This window comes from Macaca thibetana, chromosome 3 (genome assembly GCF_024542745.1).
Source record: "Macaca thibetana thibetana isolate TM-01 chromosome 3, ASM2454274v1, whole genome shotgun sequence".
Classification (NCBI taxonomy): domain Eukaryota; kingdom Metazoa; phylum Chordata; class Mammalia; order Primates; family Cercopithecidae; genus Macaca; species Macaca thibetana.
The window spans coordinates 157,542,291-157,569,034 of record NC_065580.1 but is presented as its reverse complement, the minus strand read 5'-3'; the positions used below and the strand labels follow the sequence as shown (position 1 = coordinate 157,569,034).

The window sequence follows — 26,744 nt, the reverse complement described above, 5'->3', positions numbered from 1 at the left end:
GGTGGCAAATGCAATGTACCACACTGAGTAAAGGGCTACAAATCTTACCCAAGTACCCGTTTTTAGCTACCCTGCCACAACATTCTTTTTAATTTTCAGTGTTTGCCTGATTATTTTTTACTAGGAGTTTCATTCTATTTTAATAGAATTGTTCTAAAACACACGGCACTTAGTATCTCTTACACATTAGAATGTTCATTTCATTCATTCTTTCAGCACCCATTTGCGTGCTTACTATGTGTCAGGCACTATGTGGGGTGTGGAGATACAGTGATGAACACAAACAGCAAATGTTTCTGTTTTTGTGGGACTTTCTGTAATGAACTAATCATAATAGTGACTGTCCCGAGTGTCTTCAAGGAAGGAGATACAACTCTGTGAAGGTGAAACTGATCCTGACAGTGATCGGGGAAGTTATCCCTGTAGAAGTGATGTCTGAGTTGAGATAGGAAGGGTCAGTGGGAACTAACTAGGCAAGAGAGGATGAGAGGGAGGAAGGAAAAACAATGCAGACAGAGAGAAAAGAATGCCAAGGCCTGGTGGGTGGAGGAGGCCCATGTGGCTGAAGCCCAGTGAGGAGGGCCAGCCGTTTCAGATGAGTCTTGAGAAGCAGGCGGGGGTGAGCAGCTGCAGGTCCTTGGGAAGGCGTGCCTATGATGTGGATCATTAATCCAAGGGCAATGGGAAGCTGGCGGTAAGCAAAAGAGGGAGGTGGGGAGGGATGGCATAATCAGCTCTGCCTTCTGAAGAGGTTACTCTGGCTGCAGGGTGGTGAAGAATCGAGAAAAGCCAGAGATGTGGGGAGACCAGCTGGTACAGGACTGCAGCAGGCTGAATGAAGGTGGTAGTTTGGACTTAGGCATCCATGACAAAGAAGAGATGTGAAAGATGCCCAGGAGACAACCTCACCTGGGTTTAAGGATTCACTGGGTGTTGGGGTGTGGTAACGGTCAAGGAGGAATCCTGGGTACAATGGAAGAGGTCCCAGTTGGGGTTGGGAAGTGGGGTTGTTTGGTCTTGTGCATGTTGAATTGGAGGAGACTGAGTGATATTAAGAAACACTGTCACGCAGCTAGCTGAATGTACGAGTCTAGCTGAGAAAAGGTCAAGTTGGAGAAAGGTGGGAGTCAAGAGCACACAGCTGGAACTTAAAGCTGTGCGTGTGAATCTGTGCCCTGTGCTAGATGAGGGGGCGCAATGGAGAACAAAATGGGAACAGAGGCCGAGCTTTGAGGATCTCCAATATTAAGGAGCCTGGGAGAGGAGGGTGAGCCAGAATGGCAGCAGGAAAAGCAGGAGAGACAGGGGTGGTCACAGAAGCCAAGGGCAGACAGTGTTTGTAGAGTGAAATGGGGGCAGCAGTTTCAAATGCTGTTGAGAGACTGAGCAAGACGAGGCCTGGAAATGTCTCATTCCCGGTTTTCGTTTTAGCAGAGACGAAGAGGGAAGCCAGGCTGGCTGAGGAGTGAGAGACAAATAATAGAGGTATCGAACAAGGCAGTTCTTTAAAGTTTGCCTGTCGAAAGGGATAAGGGATTGGACAATAACTGGAAACTGAAGGGGAATGTGGGGTCATAGGAGATTCTTTTTTTTCTCTTTTGTGATGGGAAACTTCGACATGCTTCAAAACCATGGCAGAGCCAGCTGAGACGGAACAGGTGATCATACGGGAGAGGGAATGCATACCTGACAGTGTAGAGTTTTTGGCGAGTGGAAAGGGATGGGATCCAAAGCACAGAGAGGGAGTGGCTTTGGTTAGGAGGAGGAAGGAAGGTAGGAACAGATATAAGTAAGGCTTGCAGTTTTGGCAGCTGAAGAATGAGGGGATTCCCATGTGACAGCTTCAAGTTTCTCTATGAAGTGACAGCACAAGGGTGTGGTGGGAGATCAAATCTGAGTAAAGTGGTCATTTATGAAATGCAATCTCCTATAGACCCTCAGCTAACTGTGGCAATCCTACTCTGTTACTTTGGTTAATTGGGGTTTTACCTGACGGCAAAAGAGAAAAGATAGGGTTTAAGAGAGTGGCAAGGGTAGGGCCAGGCGTGGTGGCTCATGCCTGTAATCCCAGCACTTTGGAAGGCCGAGGCGGGCGGATTACCTGAGGTCAGGAGTTTGAGACCAGCTTGGCCAACATGGTGAAACCCCATCTCTACTAAAAATACAAAAATTAGCTGGGTGTGGTGGTGCACACCTGTAATCCCAGCTACTCAGGAGGCCGAGGCAGGAGAATTGCTTGAGCCCGGGAGATGGAGGTTGCAGTGAGCCGAGATGATGCCACTGCACTCCAGCCTGGCCAACAGAGTGAGACAATATCTCAAAAAAATGAAAAAAAAAGAGAGAGAGATTGGCAAGGGTACAGGTATGTAGGGACCTTAGCTCCTTGAGGGCAGGGACCTGTCACATTGATCGCCGTATCAGCACCCAGGTACTTACTATCAAAATGATCAGCATACGGATGATCATTTGTCTGCATCTCAGTTTGCCTCTTTTGGTGCTTCTCTAAAAAATAAAAAAAGGAAGAGCTTAAACTCCTACATGATTCCTGTCTTTGCACTGGGAAGAAGCCTCTGGATTCTTTTGTTCTTCAGGACAGTCCCTTGTAAAGCTCTGGCCATAGTTCTGTTCCAGGGGCACTGTCATATATATACCTAACACAGCTAAGGCGCATCTTTACATTGTCAGCTTGTTAGCATGATGCCTATGTAGACTTGTTTACCCGGTTTAAAAGTTGCAATGTGCAAAATACATACTGAAAATATTGCACTTTTATCTACGGAAATTGTAATTTATATAAGGAAATTGTAATTTACATAATCCTTTAAAAAACTTCTTCATACGAAATAACAGAGAACGGGAAATAGCATTAAGGCTGTCATGCTCAAGTGGGGGAGGGGCAGACTCAGGGAAACCAATTAGGAAGCAAGTAAAGTAATCCAGGCACCAGATGATGGGGGCCTGGACCAAGGTGGTGACAGTGGGGGTTGAGAGAAATGGTAGAATTGTGAATCTATTCGGGTGCATTTTGAAGGCAGTGCTGACAGACTGAAGGTGAGGAAGAGAAAAACAGGACTCAAGCAGGATACAAGGCTCGGGCAACTGGAGAATGGAATTCCCAGCAACTATGGCGGATTAAGATTGTGGGAGGACAGGCTTGGCTTGGGGAATTATTGAGAGCTATTTTGGATAAGCTGCGTTTGAGATGCTGTAGACATCCAAGTAGGGATGTGGCAGGCAGCTGAATGCAGGGGTCTGGTGTTCAGGGGAGGGGCGAGGGCTGGGAATGCACACTTGGGGCTCACTGGCATTCAGATAGGCTCTGAGTACAGGAGACTGGATGAGTTCATCTAGGGATTGAGAGGAGACGCAAAAAGGCTGAAGCTCACATTCAGCCGTGAAAAAAACTGGGCTCTGAAAAAACTTAACCGTTGGCTTCAGTGTGGCAACGAGATGTTAACACGCTGAGGAAAGGGTGTGGATAGAGTCCCGAGACTGGGCGAGTGGGGGACATACACAGAGAAGACATTTCAAAAGATTTAGATTCCTGCGACATAGGGAGATGCCAGCGCTAAGGTTTTAAAGAAAAACGAATCCCAAGCAAAACAGCAAGTAAGCAAAGGCAAAATCGGAGGTCAGATAGAAGATTCAGATAGAAAAACCCGAAAGTCCCTCGGTGGGGCGGCGGTGAGATCGGCCTCTGCCCCCTTGCCGGACCCAGGAGCGGCCCCGGGCGCGCTCGGTCACCTCGGCCCAGGCGTCCCCCCTGCCCAGCGGGCCTGAGAGTACGTGTGTCGCCGGGGCGCCTGGCCACTGCCGAGCCGGAGTAGCTGTTCCTTGCCAGACTGCGCTGCGAGGAGGAAACGGCCAGGCGCCAGCGAGGCAGGCAGGGGCGAGGACGCAGTGACCGGCGATATCGGAAGCCCAGAAAGAGCGTAGCAGGCGCGTCCGGACGGGACCAGCGTTGGGGCAGTAACAGGGCAACCGGCTGCGGCGGACGATGGCGGCAGTTGGGCCGTTACCTGTTCCGCGCGGTTCCCGCGACTGCAGCAAGACCGCAGTGGCGGCCCGTCGCCATGGAAACCCGTGCGCGAGGCCTGCTGGGACGCGCAGGCCTGAGGGTGCTGGGCGCGCGCATGCGCACTCGGGAAGCGGACGCCGCGGCCGGGAGGGGCGTGTTTGGCCTGGAGGTCAGTGTGGCCTCGCGTTTTTCTTCGGTTCGGGGAAGTGAGTTGCTTGTGTAGACGTCTGTAAACAAGCCTCCTGCCGTCCCTGTTCGGCGCCCTGCCTGCCCCCGTGGCCGCACCGGGAGCGAGGGAGCTTGTCGTGCTTCACGCGTTCTGGCGCTCTGGCGCCCTCTTAAGGCTCGGCCAGCCTTAGGTGGCTTGAGTCAGTAGGCGGGTGTAGACGCCTACTGGTAGGCTTCTAGGCAGCAGGTGTAGACGCCTGGTCAGTGCCTGGGAAGCACAGTTTCCCTATTAACCCCGTGTCATAAAGACGGTTTTTTTGTTTTGGTTTGTTTTTGTAAAACAAAATCTGATGACAAAACAATGCATTATTTGGCATAGAGAATTTAGAAATGTACAGGCAAAATGTCCAAAGCAAAAGTCAAAATCACCTAGATGATGGAGTTGTAGGTGCTTTTTAATGACAGCATAGGAATTTGGCATCATTTAGGAAGACTTACATTGTTTCCTTTTATTTACTTTTTTTCCTGTATCAAAGCCATGTTGAATATCCTTGCAGATGAATCTTTGACGTCACCCCTGACTGTTTCCTTAGGATAAATTCCTACATGTGAGGTTGCAGGGTCTGGCTCTGTCGCCCGGGCTGGAGTGCAGTGGCCGGATCTCAGCTCACTGCAAGCTCCGCCTCCCGGGTTTACGCCATTCTCCTGCCTCAGCCTCCCGAGTAGCTGGGACTACAGGCGCCGCCACCTCGCCCGGCTAGTTTTTTGTATTTTTAGTAGAGACAAGGTTTCACCGTGTTAGTCAGGATGGTCTCGATCTCTTGACCTCGTGATCCGCCCATCTCGGCCTCCCAAAGTGCTGGGATTACAGGCTTGAGCCACCGCGCCCGGCCACTTTGAGGCTTTCTAAAGGTAGAGGGAAACTGCCTTCCAGCAAACGTTCCAATCCTTGGCCCGCATTGGAAATTCTCTTTTTTCTTACAGTTTTTTTTTTTGCCCATTTTATTGTCAAAAATTGGCATCTTTGATTGTATTCACTTCCTTGTTAGTAGGAAGAATAGACTTTTTCCCATATTTTTCGTGCCATTTGTCCTTATTGTGTGATTTGAGTTTTCCTGTCTTTTGTTCATTTTAAAACTTGGCATTCATCTTTGTAAAAATTGGTTTTGTAAGAACTTTTGATGCTTGAAAACTTAGCTTGCGATATACGTTGCAAATACTTCCTCAGTTTGTCAGTTACCTTTAATTTTGTTTACAGTGCCTTTTGGTATTTGTGTAGAGTCAAGCGTATTAGATTTCTTTTTATAGTTTCTGCATTTGGTTTTTATATAAAAGGAGAAACGGGTGTTTTTTTTCAAATTGACTTTAATCCTGCTTTGGTAGAAGTGGGTTAGGACAAGCTTTCTCTCCATATTGCCATTTCTTCCTCTAGAAATGCATGACCTACCCTGAGTTTTGGTGGGCCGTGCATTTCTAGAACTCCTTCGGTAAGAAATTATCTGTATAAGATGGGTGCCGGTTGTTTTTGCTGGTGGTGGTGGTTGGGGCAACATCTCCAGGTAGGCAAACATTAGACAAACCCTAGACTTGACATTATGGAAAGATGGGCTGATGCTTGGTGGCTGGTGGTGGTCCCATGGCAGTAACAAGAGCAGAGGTTTGCCGTTGAGGGAACATCTAACCCTGGAGCTCAAGACTGGAGGAACTGAAAGGTAGAGGTTCCTTAGAATGGGTTCCTCCTCTTTTCTACCAGCTTTTCTCAGTATGTAGACTTGATAAGGTCACTCTGCAAATCTGCCCTTGAGTCTTTCTGTTACAATTGAATAGTCTTTGTTTTTTTTTTTTGAGACATATCACTCTGTTGCCCAGGCGGGAGTGCAGTGCTGCCATCTCAGCTCACCACAACCTCTGTTTCCCATTTCCTGGGTTCAGGCGATTCTCCTGCATCAGCCTCCTGAGTAGCTGGGATTACAGGTGTGAGTCACAACACCTGGCTAATTCTTTTTGTATTTTTGGTAGAGATGGGGTTTTGCGATGTTGTCCAGGCTGGCCTTGAACTCCTGACCTTAAGTGATCTGCCCACCTCGGCCTCCCAAAGTGTTGGGATTTCAGGCATAAGCCATCGTGCCCAGCCTTTGCTTTTGCTTTTGAAGGGGGTTGTTCTTTTCTGTGTATACAATGGAAGGAGAAGAGCCATGGCCTTTTGCTATTCTGGTGGCCATCTCCATCGTGCCACATAATAAGCATAGCCTTTATTTGTCTGTATTAGGTTCCTAGGGATGCTGTAACAGATTACCATGAACTTAGGGGCTTAGAACAGTAGAACTTCATTGTCTCACATTTCTGAAGGTCACAAGTATGAAACCAAATTATCTGAAAGTCCATGTTTCCTCTGAAGGCTCTCAGGGAGAATTCTTGGACTCTTCCAGCTTCTGGGGGCTCCTGCTATTCCTTGACTTGTGGCAGCACCACTCCAGTTTCTACTTCCATCTTCACAGGGTTTTCTGCTGTGTCTCCCTTTCTCTTCTTAGAAGGACAGCCAGTCATTGGACTTAGGGCCTACCCTAAATCCGGGATGATTTACTCACAAGGCCCCCCAAATGATTACATCTGTAAAGACCCTATTTCCAAATAAGTTTACATGCTGAGGTTTGGGTGAACATGAATTTTGGGGAACAGTATTCAACCCACTACAGTTATTGTGGTGATCATTCCCATCATTCTACATAATAAACACGTGTCTTTATTTGTCATTTTAAGTTGTCTGTAAAGTTATGTAAATCAAAACATATCGTCTGGTGTCATTTATCATGAGATCATCTGGGGGTCCCTATGAAGTTTGTAGCCAGTACCTCATGTCTTTAAATCAAAATTAGTCAAATCAAAAAGTGATGTTACGGCCGGGCGCGGTGGCTCAAGCCTGTAATCCCAGCACTCTGGGAGGCCGAGACGGGCGGATCATGAGGTCAGGAGATTGAGACCATCCTGGCTAATACGGTGAAACCCCGTCTCTACTAAAAAATACAAAAAAAATAGCTAGGCAAGGTGGCGGGCGCCTGTAGTCCCAGCTACTCGGGAGGCTGAGGCAGGAGAATGGCGTAAACCCAGGAGGTGGAGCTTGCAGTGAGCTGAGATCCGGCCACTGCACCCCAGCCTGGGCGACAGAGCGAGATTCCGTCTCAAAAAAAAAAAACAAACCCCAAAAAGTGATGTTATTTGACTTGTTAAAATATACTCCAACAGATGGACAAAATGAACTCCTGGTTCCTAAAATGAGATGCACCAGAAACAGAATGTCCTACTCGGGAGGCTGAGGCAGGAGAATCACTTGAATCTGGGAAGTGGAGGTTGCAGTGAGCCGAGATCAAGCCACTGCACTCAAGCCTGGTGACAGTGTGAGACTCCATCTCAAAAACAAAAAACAAAAAACAAGCAAACAAAAAAAACCCCAGACTGTCACAGCCAGAAGGATGAGGGGTTAGTTACGTATTTTTGCATTATTAACTGCTATTAAGTAAGTACAAACCAGCCAACACAACTTCAGCTGGAAAATTTCCAACTGACCCCGATAGACTGCCTAATGCCAGCCAATGGAAACATTCCCTCCCTCACTACACACCCCCGCCGATGCCTTGCGGTCCTACTACAACTCCAGTTGGACAAAGGACTGGTCTTATAAAACATTCTTTATTGATAAACAGCTGCAGACCTCAAGCCAGTTTCCGCCAGCTTATAGAAATTGCACGTAAAATGTCTTTGTGCCCTATAGTTCACCCGTTGATGTAAAGAGCCAAATTCCATCTCATTTTAATGCTAGAACTCCACCCCAAAGTGAGCATGGAATGTATGATACATACACATTGATTCACTGTACAGATGCCTGAATTTCCTCATAAATATTAGTAGATCCTCAGCAACCTTGCTCAGTATGTATGTAAGGCTGACTCTGTAAGACACTATCCAGCTCCTTCCTCCCTTCTGCAGCGTGTGCATTTTTGTTTTTTCCTGTAAGCTGCATTCCCCAATCTGCAGGTTGTATTTCCCTCTAAAAATAAAGTCTCCTTTCCTTCCTCGGTGGATCTCCCGGTTTTGTGAACAGACGCAAACAGCAAGCACTGGAGATGTTGAATGGTTGGCTGCCTGCATCTTCACTAAATTATATAGCTTCTTTCTGAAGTGGATTTTGTAAGTCAGGGGTTCCTTGAGCTTTATTTTAAGATGCATTGGGAATGTTCGGTATTCCTGTTAATTATGGTGAAGCTCATTTGTGTCATTAGTATAAAAATAAATTGGAATATTTCAGCTGGAGTTTTCAGGTTTTTAATTTGTACATGTTTATGGTCATTTTGAAAAGAATAAACTTAAATTCATAGTGAAAAGGGAGCACCAGGAATTTGAGGGTAGCATCTCAGGAGCTTCTCTTATGGTGTGGAGAGAAATGGGTGGGGCTCAAGTCTTGGATATGCCATTTCCTGTTTCCATCATCTCTAGTTCTGTGTCCTCATGGTGAGTGGGCATAATAATGGAACACAGTTTTAGGGTTCTTGTACAGGTTAAGGGAGTGGTTTATGCAAAGCACCTAGAGCAGATCTGGCATGTGGACGGCACCTACAAATTGTTAGCTGTTATTTCAGTAGGAAATTAATTTCTCCCCAGGGTTTGCAGATGGAGGAGGTGTCATTATTGAGGGCAGTTTTCACCTGATATGATCAAGAGATGCATATTCTCTAGAGCATATGATAATCTAGCTATGGTTTATGTTACTAACTTACAAAATCATTAGAAAATATGCCCCCACTTTCTTCAAGAATATTTGGAGAAATATGGCATGCTTATGTGGCAGACTTTAAGGTGTGAAAATATATAATTGTATGAAAAAATAATACATACTGTAGAAATTTTGAAAATGCAGAAAAGAAAAACTGATCTGTAATCCTTGGTGTGCTTTAAAATAAAATTTATAATTCTACTGACTTAAATTTGGGGAACCATTAATCATCTTCATTAAGGACTTTATTTTTGGAGCGGCTAACTTTGCATGTTGAAGCCAAAAGTTAAATTTTGGTGGTCACCTCCATCATTCATTGTGATGGAGAGGCATTTAAGTTATATTCTGGGAACTGGGATATTCCGGGGACTGGAATGTCTTTTCTCATTGCAGTCACCTACCTGAGGCCGGGGGAAACATACCTCTGGGGCTCTGGGACTCAGGTGAAGAGGGAGTACAGAAGCCTGGGAGATTCCTCTCTGCTCAGAACGTCGGTGCCACCCAATCCATGATGAGCAGCAGGGGATTTTTTTTTTTTTTTTTTTTTTTTTGAGACGGAGTCTCGCTTTGTCGCCCAGGCTGGAGTGCAGTGGCCGGATCTCAGCTCACTGCAAGCTCCGCCTCCCGGGTTCACGCCATTCTCCAGCCTCAGCCTCCCGAGTAGCTGGGACTACAGGCGCCCGCCACCTCGCCCGGCTAGTTTTTTGTATTTTTAGTAGAGACGGGGTTTCACCGTGTTAGCCAGGATGGTCTCGATCTCCTGACCTCGTGATCCGCCCGTCTCGGCCTCCCAAAGTGCTGGGATTACAGGCGTGAGCCACCGCGCCCGGCTGCAGCAGGGGATTTTAAAAAGGGAGCCGGAGAACAGACAGAGAGAGAGACAGTAAGAGACTCAGTTAGCTAAGAGAGCTAAATATCCCCCAAGTGCTTCTTGAAAAACTAACCCTTTATCCCTAATGCCCTTGATCTTGATTTTGAAACCTACCAGAAGAATTTGGGTAGCTAGCATTTGGGCTTCTTTGCTAGATTTTGTTTTCCTTTAATTTGTTTGTTTGATTTGGTTTTGTTTTAGAGATGAGATCTTGTTCTGTCACCCAGACGAATGCAGTGGGTGCGATGGTAGCTCACTGCAGCCTCAAACTCCTGGCTAAAGGGCTCAGCGATCCTTCCACCTCAGCCTTCCAAGTCTCTGGAAATACAGATACAGGCGCCTGCCAACACGCCTGGCTGGGTTTCTTTTTGTTGTTGTTGTTGTTGGTAAAGTTGCACTTCACTATGTTACCCAGACTGGTCTTGAACTTCTGGGTTCATGCAATCCTCCTGCCTTGACCTCCCAAGGTGTTGGGATTACAGGCGTGAGACACCGCCCCTGACCCTTCTCTAACTTTTAACACAATTCAGAGTTCCTATTAAAATGTCTAAACACACACACACATATATATATAAATATAATATATATAGTGTGTGTGTTTATATAATACATATGTGTGTGTGTTTATATATATATGTATAAACACAAAGTACCTATATAAACAAAGAGCCTATTATAAACAGATTATTTAGATTTTTTTCCCAAGGACTTTAAAACAGTTAATAAACTTCAAGTCAGTGACAAGTAAATAAAATAATGAGACAATTGGCTTGTTGCAGTCGTGAGTATTGACAAGCCAGTAGCTGTTTCCCTGCCTCCCTGGATGTCAGTGAAACTTTAGATGGCCCATGGCTGGTCAGTTTCTGTTCTTTAGGAGAAACAGATGGGAAAGAGAGCACACTGGAAACACGCCACTCCTAAAGGAATTTCTATTGTATGACAGTTTACTTAAAAAAAATTTTTTTTAACCTGCCAGGAAAAAAGAAAACAAAGAAGTTGCTTTTGACTTAAAGGCCTCTGTGGCTATTCTGACCCTTCCAGTTTATTTGTTTGCCAAAAGCCCTGTAAACCCAGCCTCCTCCTAGACTGAGGTGGTGTTTTCTGGGCTTTTCCAGTTCCCAAGAGCTCCTCCCTCACTTCTTTCGCCTCCTGCTGTTCTCTTAACGGGGCCCCACCTCCCTTTGCCCCAAGGCATCTCTGCACAGGTCTCCGATTGGTGCACAGCACAGCCTGGCCTTTTAGGGACTGTTGTCGGGCATTTAAAGTGATAGGGAAATGGTCCAGTGGCTGCTTTTATCAACCAATCAAATATTTTCCTGACAGATCCCAAAATATTCCTGGGCCAATGGTGGGGGGAGCCCAAGATGCCGCTGCTGCTCCTTGGAGAGACAGAGCCTCTTAAGTTGGAGCGGGAGGGCCGGAGCTCAGTGGAGCCCTGGGCTGCCGCCAGCCCCGACCTGGCACTTGCTCGCCCGTGTCACTGTCAGGATTTGTCTAGCAGCGCATTCCCTAACAGGGGTGTGTTGGGGGGAGTCCTCTTTCCAACTGTCGAAATGGTTATCAAAGTGTTTGTTGCTACATCTTCTGGGTCCATAGCGGTAGGTGTCTGGTGGACTCTTTCTTCCTATACTCTTTTCTGAATAACTCAGGGTTGGAAGTATGGCCAACGTTGGCCTTCAGTTTCTTTTTCGCGTGTAGTCAGCTGTGGCTCTGCAATAAGTATGTGCGCCCTTTGCTTTCTGCATTTGATTTCATAGTGTAGAAAAAGCATGGAAAGGGTGTAATCTGGATGGTTGGGTGTGAAAAGGGATTCGAGGAAGGAGGCGTGCTTGACGCTAGAGTTTTTAACATGTGATTTGTGTTGTGTTGCCTTGTGAATATCATAGAATCAGGGACTTTTTTGTGTGTGTTTCTGCCATTCATTCTGCAGGGCTTAAACTAATTTAAAATTGCAAATAAACAACACTTTGTGTAACACTGTTTGGAGCGGATGATGAACCAGATTGCTAAAATGACTCCGGGGTGTAATCACTTGTATATGCCATGTAATGATGTAACCATACTGAAAGTGTAAAGTGAGCATGTGTAATATATTGTTTGAGGAAAGTGATGTCACAGTGACCAGAGCAAACGTCTCTCAGGCCACAGTTATAAACACTCCAGGCATTCAGACGGCCCCAAAATAAGAGCTAAACGCTGACCTCCGTAACAGCGCTTTGTCTAATTTTCTTGAGACCATCCACCTCTTCAATTCTGGCCTTCATTCTGTGCAGGCTAGACCTGCCATAAGAAATAGGGGTGATGAAGTGACACTTTTCTCTTTGGAAAGGGGTAAGACTTTGATTTTAGGGTTGAACACATAGTGTCTGTCTGTCTGGGACTGATATTTCGGCCAGCATTTTAGCAGCAGTTAGGCTGTGGAGAGAAAAAACAGTTTTATTAAACCCAAGAGTTAGAGACCAGCAAGGCGGCTGTTTCCTTTTATATCTAGTTTCTGGAGGATCTCGGGTTTCTGCTCGGATTTCAGCAGCCACTCTGCCAGAGATGGTACCCAGAGTAAGCCATTGGCTGGGGTGACAGCCCCAAAGGCAGCCGCTGAGTGCCACCACTCCCAGCCCCAAAAGTTCAAGAGGTTTCCGGAGAGGATGAGAAGAAAACAAGAGAAAATATCTTGGCTGTGCCTTCTGCGAAGCACAACCGATCAGCGATTGTTTTAGTGATCTCTAGAACAAGTTAACCGAAACAGATGAGGACCTGCTCCAAATGTGAAACTCTGCAAAATCTCTTGTGGCTATTGATGACTGCTGAAACTTTCAGTTGATCTAGAAGAAGTACATTTTTTGGCTATTTGGATAAAAAAATATTTTTTGGGAGGAAAATGGCTTTGGTGGGCTTTCAATATGTTGCTGATGCTCATTGCTGAAGCGTTCCCTCCTGGCTGCCAGTCCTCTATGTAGTCTGTGGGCCTGGCCTACATATTCTTCAGAAGACAATCAATAAGGTAGTGGAGTTTTTAGGTTGATTTGATGTCCTGTGTTCTTGAAGTTTGGGCCCATATTTTAGTTAGCTTCGGATGACCTGGAGACGCAACGTTCATCCCAGGGTCTTGGAAAAGCCAAGTTAATTTTGGTTCCCTAAGCAAATGTTTCAGTGCCGTGTGTAACTGTGTGACCTTGGGAAAGTTATTTCACCTTGTTAAGCCTCAATTTCCTTGTCTGTAAAATGAGGATAAGAATAGTGCCTACCTCATAGTGTTGTCATGAGGACTGGTGAAATGACGTGCTTCGGTGCCCTGCATGGTGTCAAGTGTTTATCAGCACTCAGGAAATGTTCTAATGATTAGTGAATGTTATTTATACTTACTAGCTACTATTAGTTAATATTAGTTGCTACTATAATTGTTACTTTTATTATTAGTTACTGTTAATATTAATTAGGATTTCAGTTATAATTATTAGTTACTGTAATTATTAGCTAATATTATTTAGTAGATCGGGGTCTGTGATCAGTATGTGTGAGAAGAATTTTCCAGAAGCACATTCGTGGGAGAATTTCTGCCTTAGCCATAAGAATGAGAATTGATTGTCCCCACAGTGTCAGTGCTAATGATTTTTCATGGGTAGAGAAATTTCACTCAAAAGCTTCTTGGCAGGAAAACCCCAGAGTGGCTTCTTGTGCCCATGCTACTGTGTGGCAGTCAGTCTGCCAAGCCTTTCCTACTTATTTCTTCAGCCTGTACATTTGAAAAATGGATTCTTGCCTGACACCTCATCAGTAAGGGCATTCTGACTTCTGTTGGTTGAATGAAATAAATGAGAAAGAAATTGTAATCTCCTTTTGAGGAATTAAATACATGCAGCTGTGTATTACATCTCAATTTTAATAGTTGACTCTAAAGAGCTGTCGCACATTTGACCACGTTCTGGGCAGATTTGGGTAAAGAGACGCTGGTGAGTAGGAGAGGGCGCGGGACTTCTCCCAGGACCCTCCTTTCTTCCAGAAGGCCACAGTGTGGCAGGGGGGACAAAGGGAGACAGGACAGTCCCTGCTGTCTCCAAGATGCACAGCCCCTGGAACTGATCTTTAAGGACAGACCCTCATGGTGGCTCTTGGGCTTCTCAGTCCTTTCTCCGTCTTGATTGACAGTGTAAAGATCGTGGGAAAAATATGACTCTTGAATTAGATCAGTCTGAATGTCATTCCTGGAAAATTCATTCATTTATTGGAGCCTCAGCACTGTTATAAAATAGCCATCCAAATACCTATCTGGATGGCCGGAGTGACAGTGCACTGGGATGGTGGTGTGCTGTATGCTGCCTGACAGTGTAGGTTTTCAGCCTGAGATACAGAATGCTTTTCCATGCATCATCATCTTCCGTTCCCACCAAAACCCCACGAGGAACGCACTGTTACATCCAGTTTGCAGATGAAGAAATTGGAGATCAGAGCCCTTGCTCAGAAAGCAGCCTTCCAAGCTAGGATGGAAACACAGGTCGTCTCTGACTCAAATCCAGTGTGCTTTATACTACAGTACAGTGATCTCAGTTGGAAAGTCTCCTAACTGTACAAGACAATAAACGAGAGATGCCAAGTGAGTGGCATGAAGAGGTGCTGCTGTCAGATCACTCCGATACAGTCTGGTAGCTAACAGTGTCTGGGTGACTTTAGGACAGAGAACAGTACTTTCTTATAAGTAAGTGTAACAGGATAGGAAAACGGAGCTCTCTGAGTGTTCGCTGAGGTCCCAAAGGCTCCAAACGATGACATACACCCCAAGTACCCCCAGATCCTACCCAGGACAGACAGTGCAGCCTGGGGGGCAGCATGGGCCATGGCACCCTGGAGGGTGGACAAGGGGCAAAGGGGGAAAGGTGAAGAGTAGGAGTGTGTCCGTGATGGGAACTGATGTGGTGCTGTGCATACCCCTCCCTCTGGGCCGTAAAGGGAAGGACTCTTCCAAGAGCTGATGCTGCGTCCTTGGGAGTCAGCTCAGCAGGTGCTGTGAGGAGCTGCGCTTTGCAGGCCCAGAGGAGCTCCTTGATCAGGGACCCCGAAAGGGGGAGGACTTTGGAGGAGAGAGGCCCCATGCTAGAGCCAGGACACAGGGGTACAGCAAGACGACAGGGCCGGCCAGGTTAGCTCATGTGTTCACTCCCCTCTTCCCTTCTCTGGCCTGGATCCTAAGACCCTTTTCTGCAGGCTCCCAGCCCAGGCAGAGCTCAAGTGCCCCGAATAACCTGATGAGCAACGCATAGGGCCCTGTTTAAATGACTGGTGTTTGGGGGATCACAGGGGGCAAACAGATTTCATTTTTCTTCTTCTTTTTCTCTTTTTGGGGATGAGGACTGAGAAACAGCACTTAACACAATGCCATGTGTCCAACAGTCCTGCAGTGGACCTGGATGCAATTGCCTGTCTCGTGAGGCTTAATTGTAACATCGTCTTCCCCTCCCATTGTCTCCATCTCTTTTTGCCTTTCTAATAGAAGAAACATAAGTCAAGACTTTTGGAAATGTTTTTCATCTATTCCAAACTTGCGGGATAAAATAGAGCTTTTTTCCCATGCCCTGAGGCATGGTTGGTAGAATGGAAATAATGTTGGTGAGGTGGCTTGGACCTGGGCCAGCTGCTTCCCAGGCCAATTCAGGCTCCCAAGAGGGTATCTTAGAAGGCTTTGGAGAAAAAGCAGACAGGGGTTTCAACCGAATAAAGGAGTTGCCTTCTGAAGAGTTAATTAAAAGTAAAACTGCCTAAAATGAAGGCATCTCTACTCTTTGAAACAGCAAAGTGATCTCTGAAAAGATCTAAGGGAATAAGTGCTTTATAAAATGGCATGAATAGTTATGGACAGGTTGGAAAATATGTGTAGAGAATGTGGTTAATTAAAATGATGATTTAGTCCAACAACCTGTCATCAGGTCTGATGGGATTTTGTAATGTTGAAAATTCAGCCGTGAAGCTGTGGAATTTGGAGCAGTTTCCATGCGGAGGCGCGGAGGCCCGGCATCCACAGTACAGCTGTTGAAGGAGGGCACCTTGGTTTGGAGCACTCGCCGCCTCCTTTGGTTCTCATAGGCGTGATCCTGGGGAATTACCGGAGTCCATTTGCCAGAAGTTTAAGAGAAATTCCGTCATTCCGCACCTTTCTGTCTATCTGTATTTATTTGTCCATGCTTGCCCCAAACTGCAATACCTTTGTTGTCCTGAGTCTTACAGATTCAGTAAGTGTTGTATTGTGGTGAACAGAGCCTTTAATTTACTGATCTAATGTTTTTAGTTCCATTATCTTTTTTATATTGATGGTAAGTGTTAATTAAATTAAATGTGTGTTTACCATTTATATGTTTATATGTGATTTGTATACTTATTTATATAAACTTTTATAATATATATTGACTTTATGTCAATTTTGTTTTAAAAATTAACATAGTAAATATAAAATTTTAAAAAGTTAAAAACTACTTGATATTAATTCATATGATATACTATATATACCGTATATAATCAAATCATCAAGACCAAATTATATATAAATCATATAAATTATGCATGTTATATTATACCATATAAATTATATAAAAATCTTATATAGTTATATATAAAATCTTATATATATGATTATTAGATATTATAGTTATATATAAAAGTCTTATATATAAGATTATTATAATATAGTTACACATATAAATCTTATATGTAAGATTATAATACAGTTACATATATAAATCTTTTTTTTTTTTTTTTTTTTTGAGACGGAGTCTCGCTCTGTCACCCAGGCTGGAGTGCAGTGGCCGGATCTCAGCTCACTGCAAGCTCTGCCTCCCGGGTTTATGCCATTCTCCTGCCTCAGCCTCCCAAGTAGCTGGGACTACAGGCGCCTGCCACCTCGCCCGGCTAAGTTTTTGTATTTTTAGTAGAGACGGGGTTTCACCGTGTTACCCAGGATGGTCTCGATCTCCCGACCTCGTGATCCGCCCGTCTCGGCCTCCCAAAGTGCTGGGATTACAGGCTTGAGCCACCGCGCCCGGCCTATAAATCTTACTGTATATAAGATTATTATATATTATATAGTTATGTAATTTGGTCTTGGAGGTGATTTGGTTCTAGGGCTTAAGTATCCAGATTTGTCTTACCTTTCCTTATATTATGAAACACCCAGCTGGGCAACGTGGGTCTTGGGTCTTGCCTGTAATCCCAGCACTTTAGGAGGCCGAGGCAGGTGGATCACTTGAGTCCAGGGTTTTGAGACCAGCCTGGGCAACATGGTGAAACTCCATCTCTACCAAAAAATACCAAAAATTAGCCAGACATGGTGGTGTGTGTCTGTAGTCCCAGCTATTCAGGAGGCTGAGGTGGGAGAATCACTTGACCCTGGGGAAGTTGAGGCTGCAGTGAGCCAAGATCGTGCCACTGTGCTCCAGCCTGGGCAACAGAGGGAGACCCTGTCTCAAACAAAACAAAACAAAACACAAGAAACAAAATCCCCAAAGAAACACCCTAACACCCTATATGTGAGTCATTAAATTTGGCAAAAGTGAATAAAATAGATATTTTGGTTCACATATCTCTAAGAAAGGAGTTGAGTTTAGATCAAAGAGGGTTTGCATCCAGATATTAGATTTGGGACAGGCATGCACCTTTTACGGCATTTGTTTGAAACCCTCAAAGTTGACGAGTTAATGGGTGCAGCACACCAACATGGCACAATATACATATGTAACAAACCTGCATGTTATGCACTTGTACCCTGGAACTTAAAGTATAAAAAAAAAAAAAAAACCCTCAAAGTGTAGTCCTTCTTGTAAACAAGGCACATGAAAATGACAAGGGGCCCTTGTGCTCTGTAAAACATTTTTATGAGTTGTTTTTATATGAGATGAGAAGCCTTTAAAAAATTGAGATATTAGATATTTTCATGTCAAAGAAAATATTTAAAGTTTTATTTATTTATTATTTATTATTTTTATTTTTAAATTTGAGATGGGGTCTTGCTCTGTTACCCAGGCTGGAGTGTAGTGGTGCAATATTGGCTCACTGCAACCTCTGCCTCCCGGGTCCAAGCGATTCTCCTGCCTCAGCCTCCTGAGTAGCTGGGATTACAGATAAGTGCCACCACACCCAGCTAATTTTTGTATTTTTAATAGAGACAGGGTTTCGCCATGTTGGCCAGGCTGGTTTCAAACTCCTGACCTTGGGTGATCCACCTACCTCGGCCTCCCAAAATGCTGGGATTACAGGTATGAGCCACTGTGCCTGGCCTAAATCTTGTCATTTTTTTTTTTCTTTTTTTTTGAGACGGAGTCTCACTCTGTCACCCAGGCTGGAGTGCAATGGCATGATCTGGGCTCACTGCAACCTCTGCCTCCTGGGTTCAAGTGATCCCCCTGCCTCAGCCTCCCAAGTAGCTGGGATTACAGACATGCGCCACCATGCCTGGCTCATTTTTGTATTTTTAGTAAAGATGGGGTTTCACCATGTTGGCCAGGCTGGTCTCGAACTCCTGGCCTCAGATGATCTGCCCACCTCAGCTTCCCAAAGTTCTAGGATTACAGGCCTGAGCCACTGCACCCGGCCAAGTTTTAATCTTACTCTTAATAAATGGCCATACTTTTGCCTCATTATTCTGAGTGTATTCTGTATCTATATTGCACCAATTAGTTCTGTACTTTTTTTTTTCACCCAAACAAGCAGTTTAAGAATCTATTCACATGAAGGACTTGGCACAATGTATTGTGCAAAGTAGAGAGTCAATAAATAACTGTTGATTGATTATTTGTCTGATTACCCTTTCTTTCTCCTCCTTCCCTCCCTCCCTCCCTTCCTCCCTTCCTTCCTTCTTTTTTTTTTTTTTTTTTTTTTTTTTTTTTTTTTTTGAGACGGAGTCTCGCTCTGCCGCCCAGGCTGGAGTGCAGTGGCCGGATCTCAGCTCACTGCGAGCTCCGCCTCCCGGGTTCCCGCCATTCTCCTGCCTCAGCCTCCCAAGTAGCTGGGACTACAGGCGCCCGCCACCTCGCCCGGCTAGTTTTTTGTATTTTTTAGTAGAGACGGGGTTTCACCATGTTAGCCAGGATGGTCTCGATCTCCCGACCTCGTGATCCGCCCGTCTCGGCCTCCCAAAGTGCTGGGATTACAGGCTTGAGCCACCGCGCCCGGCCTTTTTTTCTTTTTTTTTTTTTTTTTTTTTTTTTTTTTTTTGAGACGAAGTCTCTGTCGCCAGGCTGGAGTGCAGTGGCCGGATCTCAGCTCACTGCAAGCTCCGCCTCCCGGGTTCAAGCAATTCTCCTGCCTCAGCCTCCCGAGTAGCTTGGACTACAGGCACGTGCCACCACGCCCAGCTAATTTTTGTGTTTTTAGTAGAGACGGGGTTTCACCATGTTGGCCAGGATAGTCTCAATCTCTTCACCTCGTGATCCATCCACCTCAGCCTCCCAAAGTGCTGGGATTACAAGCATGCACCGCCACGCCTGGGCCTTTTTCTTTCTTTCTTTCTTTATCTTTCTGACAGGGTCTTGTTCTATTAACAAGGCTGGAGTGCAGTGGTGTGATCATAGCATTACAGCCTCCACCTCCCAGGCTCAAGTGATCTTCCCACCTCTTGAGTAGCTGGGATTACAGGCATGCACCACCCCTGTCTAATTTTTAAATTTTTTGTAGAGATGTGGTCTCTCGACAAAAATTTGTTTGCCCAGGCTGGTCTTGACCTCCTGGGCTCAAGCGATTCTTCTGCTTTCAGCCTCCCAAAGTGCTGGGATTACAGTTATGAGCCACCGCACCTGGCCTGATTACACTTTCTGTCAGTTTCTCCCTGTGGTTATTAAAATGGGGTCCACAGAGTCTGCTGTAACTTATTTGCCAGTGTTTACAAAAGATGACATCACACATTTCCAGGAGTGAATTCTTTGAAGAGAGAAAATTGTAATTGCTTTTGTAATTGTTTATGGGGAAGGAGTTCTAAGCTCGAGGGATGGCCACGTTGGTACGAAATGGCTACTGGCAGATATGGTCATTACACATTACACAGGTAGAGGAAGGATATTCAACCGTGTTCCCTTAGGTGTGACTACACTGCTCTCAGAGAGGAGCCAGGTGTGAGCAGGAAAGGAGGAATCTGTGGGAGAAAAGGGTTGTTTCGCTGTGTGGCTTTTTTATGTGCTGGGAGAAACATCCTCCAGCTTTTTCTAGCCCCAACTTGTGCCCTTCCCCTCCAGTAATCTCTATGTGAGCTTTTTAATCTCCTGTAATATTTCTAAAGCTACTTTTAGTTCAATGTGACTAATACTCTTATTTTCATAACTGAGTGAAATGCATTTTAGTGTGGGTATACTTGATATTTGAATTTCATAGTAAAGTATCTTTTTTATTTTATTCTTTTGTTTTATTTTTTAAAAAGTAAATAAAAAAAAAATTTTTTTTGAGACAGAGTCTCACTCTGGCTCCCAGACTGGAGTGCAGGGCTTACTGCAACCTCTACCTCCCAGGTTCAAGCGATTCTCCTGCCTCAGCCTCCCGATTAGCAGAGGTTACAGGCGCACACCACCACGCCCAGGTAATTTTTGTATTTTTAGTAGAGTCAGGATTTCACCATGTTGGTCAGGCTGTTCTCGAACTCCTGACCTCGTGATCTGCCTGCCTCGGCCTCCCAAAGTGCTGGGGTTACAGGTGTGAGCCACCGCACCCGGCCTTCTCTTCTTTTTTAAACAAAATTTTTATTTTATTTTTAAGAGACAGGGTCCTGCTTTGTCACCCAAGCTGGAGTGCAGTGGGACAATCAGCACACTGTAACCTCAAACTCCTGGGCTCAAGCAATCCTTCTGTCTCAGCCTCCCAAAGTCCTGGGATTATAGGCATGAGCCACATTATCTGGCCTCTTTTTTCTCTTCTTTCCCTTTTCCCAATCCCTTGTCTTCCTAATTCTTTCTTACTTTTTGGCCATTAAAGCTTTGCAAAAAATTAAAAGTATTTTGAAGACTGCAAAAAAGATACGAGAGAGTCTCTACTCCAATTAGGTCATGTTAAAAGACAACATTACAACTCATCTAGTTTTGTAGATTTTTTTTTTTTCCGACAGTTTTGCTCTTGTTGCCCAGGCTGGAGCGCAATAGCACAATCTTGGCTCACTGCAACCTCTGCCTCCTGGGTTCAAGCGATTCTCCTGCCTCAGGCTCCCTGTAGTAACTGGGATTACAAGGCATGTGCCACCACGCCTGGCTAATTTTGTATTTTTAGTAGAGATGGGGTTTTTGCATGTTGGTCAGGCTGGTCTTGAACTCCTGACCTCAGGTGATCTGTCTGCCTCGGGCTCCCAAAGTGCTGGCATTATAGGTGTGAGCCACTGTGCCCGGCCGTTTGTAGATCTTAATTGGCTTCTGTGATTCCAGAATCTGGCAGCAGTCCAGGCCAAAAAATGGTTCACAAAGCTCTGCCCCACTACACGTGCAGGTTATATTTATTGCCAGAGAAAAGGAGATGACATTCAGAAAAAGGATGTGAGGTACAGATAGCTAGGTTGGTTCTCACTCAGTGTTTGCCTTATTTGAAAGTGGTTTAACAGTTGACCTTCTGTGATTGGCTAAAGCTTGTCTGCTGTCATTAACTGAAACTCAGCTCTGGTTACAAAGGCTAATTTCTAGTTAGGTTTTCAGTTTGTTTATGTACTAAGCTAGGTTGCAGTTCATTACCTAGGACTCCTATGGAGTCTTCTAAAGCCCAAATTTAGTTTTAACAGTTGATTACACAATAATTAATTAATTAATTAATATATTTTTTGAGACGGAATCTTGCTCTGTCACCCAGGCTGGATTGCAGTGGCATGATCTCAACTCACTGCAACCTCCACCTCCCAGGCTCAAGTGATTCTCCTGCCTTAGCCTCTCAAATAGCTGGGATTACAGGCGTGTGCCACCATGCTTGACTAATTTTTGTATTTTTAGTAGAGACGAGGTTTCACCATGTTGGCCAAGCTGGTGTTGAACCTCTGACCTCAGGCGATCCACCTGCCTCGGCCTCCCAAAGTGCTGGGATTACAGGTGTGAGCCATCGCACCCAGCCTGATTATATAATAATTTAAACATTGATGATACTAAAATTTCAGAAATTAAATAGTCATTTTGTTGACCCTTTATAACAAAGAGGTGTGATTCTATTATTTTCCTTGTTTGAATACTTAGAGTTATTTGTGTTGTATAGTGTAACTAGAGGAAGGATTTAATTTTTGTACATGTAAACAAAATATTTTTCATAAACAGCCTAATAATATTTCTCTACTCTTGACCAGATTAGGAAGAAACAGCAAGAAGTAGTGGGTTTTTTGGAAGCGAATAAAATCGACTTTAAGGAATTAGATATTGCTGGAGATGAAGACAATAGGAGGTGGATGAGAGAGAATGTTCCTGGAGAGAAAAAACCTCAAAATGGGATTCCTTTGCCTCCCCAGATCTTCAATGAGGAGCAGTACTGTGGGGTGAGTACGTGCTTCTATTAAAAATCCTGCTGTGTGTGTGTTTATTAGAAATTTTCAGGCTGAGGCAGGAGAATGGCGTAAACCCGGGAGGCGGAGCTTGCAGTGAGCTGAGATCCGGCCACTGCACTCCAGCCTGGGCGACAGAGCGAGACTCTGTCTCAAAAAAAAAAAAAAAAAAAAAAAAAGAAATTTTCTAAACCAGATTAATTTTGAGTCAGCATTTGAAATTGTTCACAACTGTCAGGTCATGATCTGTTTCTACCATCCAATAGCTGGATGGTAAATCCATTATGAATAATCAATATTTAAGATTTAGAAAAGGACAGAAACAATATCATGATGATTCAGAAGTTTTGGGGATTATTTCAGGTTCTTTCTTTTATTTTGAAGAATTGAGGTCACGTGTTCAAAAATATTATACATTTAGCTAGGAATTCTGTTCAGCGTTGCAGTGTGCACACACGTGTATCTGCACAGGAACATGGTAAGTTTTCTCTGTCGACCAGGCTGGAGTGTAGTGGTGCAATCATGGCTTACTGTAGCCTCTTTCTCCTGGGCTCAAGCGATCCTCTCGCCTCAGCCTCCTGAGTAGCTGGGACTGCAGGAGTGCAGTACCCCACCCAGCTAATTTTTAAGTTTTTTGTAGAGATGGTCTCCCTATATTGCCCAGGCTGCTCTGGAACTCCTGGCCTCAAGTGATCCTCCTGCCTTGGCCTCCCAAAGTGCTGGGACTACAGGTATGAGCCACTGTGCCCAGCAAGTTTTCACTTTTATAAAATTGACTTGTAGAAATAAAGTCTTACTATAGATACAAGATGAATTTGTGTAACTTTAATTAGTTTGAAAACTGTTCTGGGCATTATGGTTATAACAACAATTTTGTTTTATACATTTGATAGTTCATTTCACCATAAGATCACTTCTTTTTTTTCCCGGAGTTTATAGATCGTACTTAATAAATCAAGTTGTTGGAAAGAAATTTTTTCTTTTCTTTTCTTTTTTTTCTGAGACAGAGTCTTGCTCTGTCACCCAGGCTGGAGTGCAGTGGCGTGATCCTGGCTCACTACAAGCTCCACCTCCCGGGTTCATGCCATTCTCCTGCCTCAGCCTCCCAAGTAGCTGGAACTACAGGCGTCCGCCACTATGCCCGGCTTATTTTTTGTATTTTTAGTAGAGACGGGGTTTCACCGCGTTAGCCAGGATGATCTCGATCTCCTGACCTCATGATCCGCCCTCCTCAGCCTCCCAAAGTATTGGCATTACAGGCGTGAGCCACCGCGTCTGGCCTATTCTTTTCATTTCTACCTTCAGAGAGGTATTTGTAGTTTATCTTACGAGAAGCTTTGCTTAATTTGCTTTTCTGTGGTCTGTGGACACACTTACAAAAGTACATTCATGAAGAACAGGGCTTTGTTTCCAGAAAGTAAGTAAAAATCATTATTTTTATTGTGTGCTCAGATTTTAAAAGGAGACTCAAAAGTTCTGAAGGATATGCAGGCTTAAAATAACATTAGTCTAGATAGTCAATGTCCTTTCTACTTGATTAGAATGTATATAACTATTATTTAAGTGGTCTCCCTGGCTTCTGAAGATTCTTGGTCAACCCTGTGCCATGCCTGATGATGGCAGCAGGTAGAAGGAGACCCCAGAGAAAAGCAGTAGATTTCAGTGGGCAGTGAGGGGATTGGGCGTCAAGGGTAGTCCTCAGTGCCTTCCTGCCTCTGCCAGTTTGAACTTCTGCTACTCTACGCAGAGCAAATGAATATATTATCCTGAGAGCCAGGGTAGACAACTGTTAGGCTGAGAAAGGAGACACCACACTGGAAGCCAGGCACAGTTGAGGCCAGGCTCCCCGCCTGACAGAGGAATGTGAACTGGAAAGAGCAGACGCATCTGTTGATGACAAGTTGGCATCTGTGCATTTTAGCCCAGGTAAGGGCCAGAGTGCCTGCCTGGGACCAAGATAGCCTGGGCCTGACTGAACACAACCAAAGAGGACCCGGATCGTTCAGTACAGAGGTGCCCGTTTAGCAGAGGAACGAGTGTCTCCAGGCACTCAGGGCTGTAAGGAAACACAGGATGCAAACCTAATTAGGGTGGGGAGAGGGCTTCTCAATATATCGATGTTACTGAACAAACTATGTTATGTTCCTAAAATTTATTTTGAAATATGCTGTATGTGATAAGAAATACATAATTTAAACAGGAATGATACAATGAGCGACCACTGTATGCACCATCCAGTTTAAGAAGGACAGGATACTATTACCAGAAATGTGGAAGCTCTCTGTGTGCTTCTCCCTGATCACATCCCTCGCCCTCTGCACCAGTGATAGTCATTGGAAAGAAAGGGTCTTGCTCTGTCACTCAGGCTGGAATGCAGTGGCACGATCATGGCTCTCTGCAGCCTCAACCTCCTGGACTTGATCAATCCTCCTGTCTCAGCCTCCTGAATAGCTGGGACTATAGGTGTGTGGCACCACACCTAGCTAAATTTTGTATTTTTTGTAGAGATGGCATCTCCCTATGTTGCTGAGGCTGGTCTTGAATTCCTGGGCTCAAGCAGTCCTCCTGCCTTGACCCCCCAACGTGTTTGTGAGTCACTGTGTCCAGACGTTATTTTTCATTTAAAAACCTGTGTCTTCTTTTACCTCCCTGAATATGCACATAGTTTACTATGACACATGTGTTCCCATTGCAATCCCCTATTCCCAAAGAAATAGAATTTTCTTCTGGAGAGCCTCTCATTCATCTGGGAAGCTCGCTAGGCTTGGGCTCTTCTCTGCGGGAAATATTTCAGTTTCCTTAATGAATGGACTATTTAGATTTCTACTTTTTCATAAGTTGGTTTTCATAATTCTGTTTCCATAAATTCTAAGATGGCTAGTTTGTTTGTTTGGTTTTTAGAATCAGGGTCTTTGTCTGTTGCCCAGGCTGGAGTGCAGTGTTGCCTTCATGGTCCATGGCAGCCTTGAGCTTGTTTTTAAGTTTTAAAGTCTAGTATAACATTTTTTTTCAAAATTAAGAGGCAGGTGCAGAAATTTCCTATATACCCCCTGTTCCCACACATGCAGAGCCTCCCCCATTATCAACATCCCCCAAAGTTTTAAATAAGGTATTCTTAAGACCTGTTTAAAACAGGTAGTTATGTCCTCTCTTCATTCCTAATGTTTCTATTGTGTCTTCTCTGATTTTTTTTTTTTTTAATTTATGTTGCTCATAGTTTTTGTTTGTTTGTTTTTGGTCTTTCGGCTTATTGATTCTTTCTGATCTCTCTATATTTATATCTTTATAGCTAAATTTTCTCTTATTTTTAAAATTTCTGCTCTTGCCTTTATCATTTTTTGCCTCTATACACTTTGTTTTTTTTCTCCCCTTACGTTAATGTTCAGTTAGATGCTTAGCTCACTTTTAACCTTTTTTTCTTCTCTAATGTAAATATTTAAGGCTAGACATTTCTCCCTGAGTACTGTCAGTTCATTCCATATATTTTGATATCTTTTGTTTTTTTTGTTTTGTTTTGTTTTTACTTTATTTATTTATTATTATATTTTGAGATGGAGTTTTTCTCTTGTTGCCCAGGCTGGAGTACAGTGGCCTGATCTCAGTTCACTGCAACCTCTGCCTCCCGAGTTCAAGTGATTCTTCTGTCTCAGGCCTCCCGCGTAGCTGGGATTACAGGTGCCACCATGCCCGGTTAATTTTTTGTATTTTTAGTAGAGACCGGCTGTCATCATGTTGGCCAGGTTGGTCTTGAACTCCTGACCTCAGGTGATCTGCTGGCCTTGGCCTCCCAAAGTGCAGGGATTACAGGCATGAGCCACCACGCCCGGCCTTTAGTATTTTCTTTATCGTTAAGTATAAATGTTAAAACATTTATACCTTTCTTTTTTGACCCACGCATTGAAATTATGAGTATATTTGGAGTTTCTTCTACTTTGTTATATGCTTTTAATTTTTCTCAGTTTTGCAATTTTTAAAAATCCTTTCTTGATGTAATTTTACTTACTAAAGTCTCTTTTTTCTAATTTTATTTTGCCCTTTACTCAATTCAAATAATCTATCCCTTTAGTGGTTAACTTAGCTATTTTAACATACATACTTAAAGATAATCAGTATCCTTACTTTTGTCCCAAACTTTTTTTTTTTTTTTTAAAAGACAGATTCTCACTCTGTCACCCAGGCTGGAGTGCAGTGGTGCAGTCTTGGCTCACTGCAGACTCCACCTCCCAGGTTCAAGCAATTCTCCTGCCTCAGCCTCCCGAGTAGCTGGGATTACAGGCATGCATCACCGTGTCCTGCTAATTTTTTTGTATTTTTGGTAGAGATGGGGTTTCATCATGTTGGCCAGGCTGGTCTTGAACTCCTGAACTCGGATGATCTGCCCACCTTGGCCTCCCAAAGTGCTGGGGTTACAGATGTGAACCACCGCACTGGGTCTGTCCCAAACATTAAAAGG

At 44.4% G+C, this 26,744-nt stretch overlaps 3 protein-coding genes across 11 annotated transcripts in view; 2 read left to right on the top strand and 1 right to left on the bottom strand.

The window, feature by feature from the left end:
• The window catches only part of LCA5L (lebercilin LCA5 like), a 43,437-nt gene extending 39,364 nt beyond the window's left edge, over positions 1 to 4,073 (bottom strand). For 5 of the 7 annotated variants that reach the window (XM_050784553.1, XM_050784550.1, XM_050784549.1 and 2 more), the window contains exon 1: positions 2,437 to 2,502. The gene's annotated coding sequence lies outside the window, so the exon portion shown is untranslated. Of the gene's footprint in view, positions 1 to 2,436; positions 2,503 to 4,019 lie in introns of those variants that run through there. The other 2 variants (XM_050784551.1, XM_050784554.1) reach the window with 2 other exon arrangements.
• Positions 1 to 26,744, top strand: part of PCP4 (Purkinje cell protein 4) — a 485,020-nt gene that overhangs the window by 19,485 nt on the left and 438,791 nt on the right. Inside the window, exon 1 of one of the 3 annotated variants that reach the window (XM_050784611.1) lies at positions 3,498 to 3,507. The exons of 1 other annotated variant lie outside the window; for it this stretch is intronic. The gene's annotated coding sequence lies outside the window, so the exon portion shown is untranslated. Of the gene's footprint in view, positions 1 to 3,497; positions 3,508 to 14,682; positions 14,693 to 26,744 lie in introns of those variants that run through there. One more of the 3 variants, XM_050784610.1, reaches the window with a different exon arrangement.
• SH3BGR (SH3 domain binding glutamate rich protein) overlaps positions 11,189 to 26,744 on the top strand; it is a 58,780-nt gene continuing 43,224 nt past the window's right edge. Inside the window, exons 1-2 of the mRNA XM_050784588.1 lie at positions 11,189 to 11,423; positions 22,100 to 22,285. Of these exons, the coding sequence (XP_050640545.1) occupies positions 11,190 to 11,423; positions 22,100 to 22,285 (420 nt within the window). The 5' untranslated portion in view covers position 11,189. The remainder of the gene's footprint in view (positions 11,424 to 22,099; positions 22,286 to 26,744) is intronic.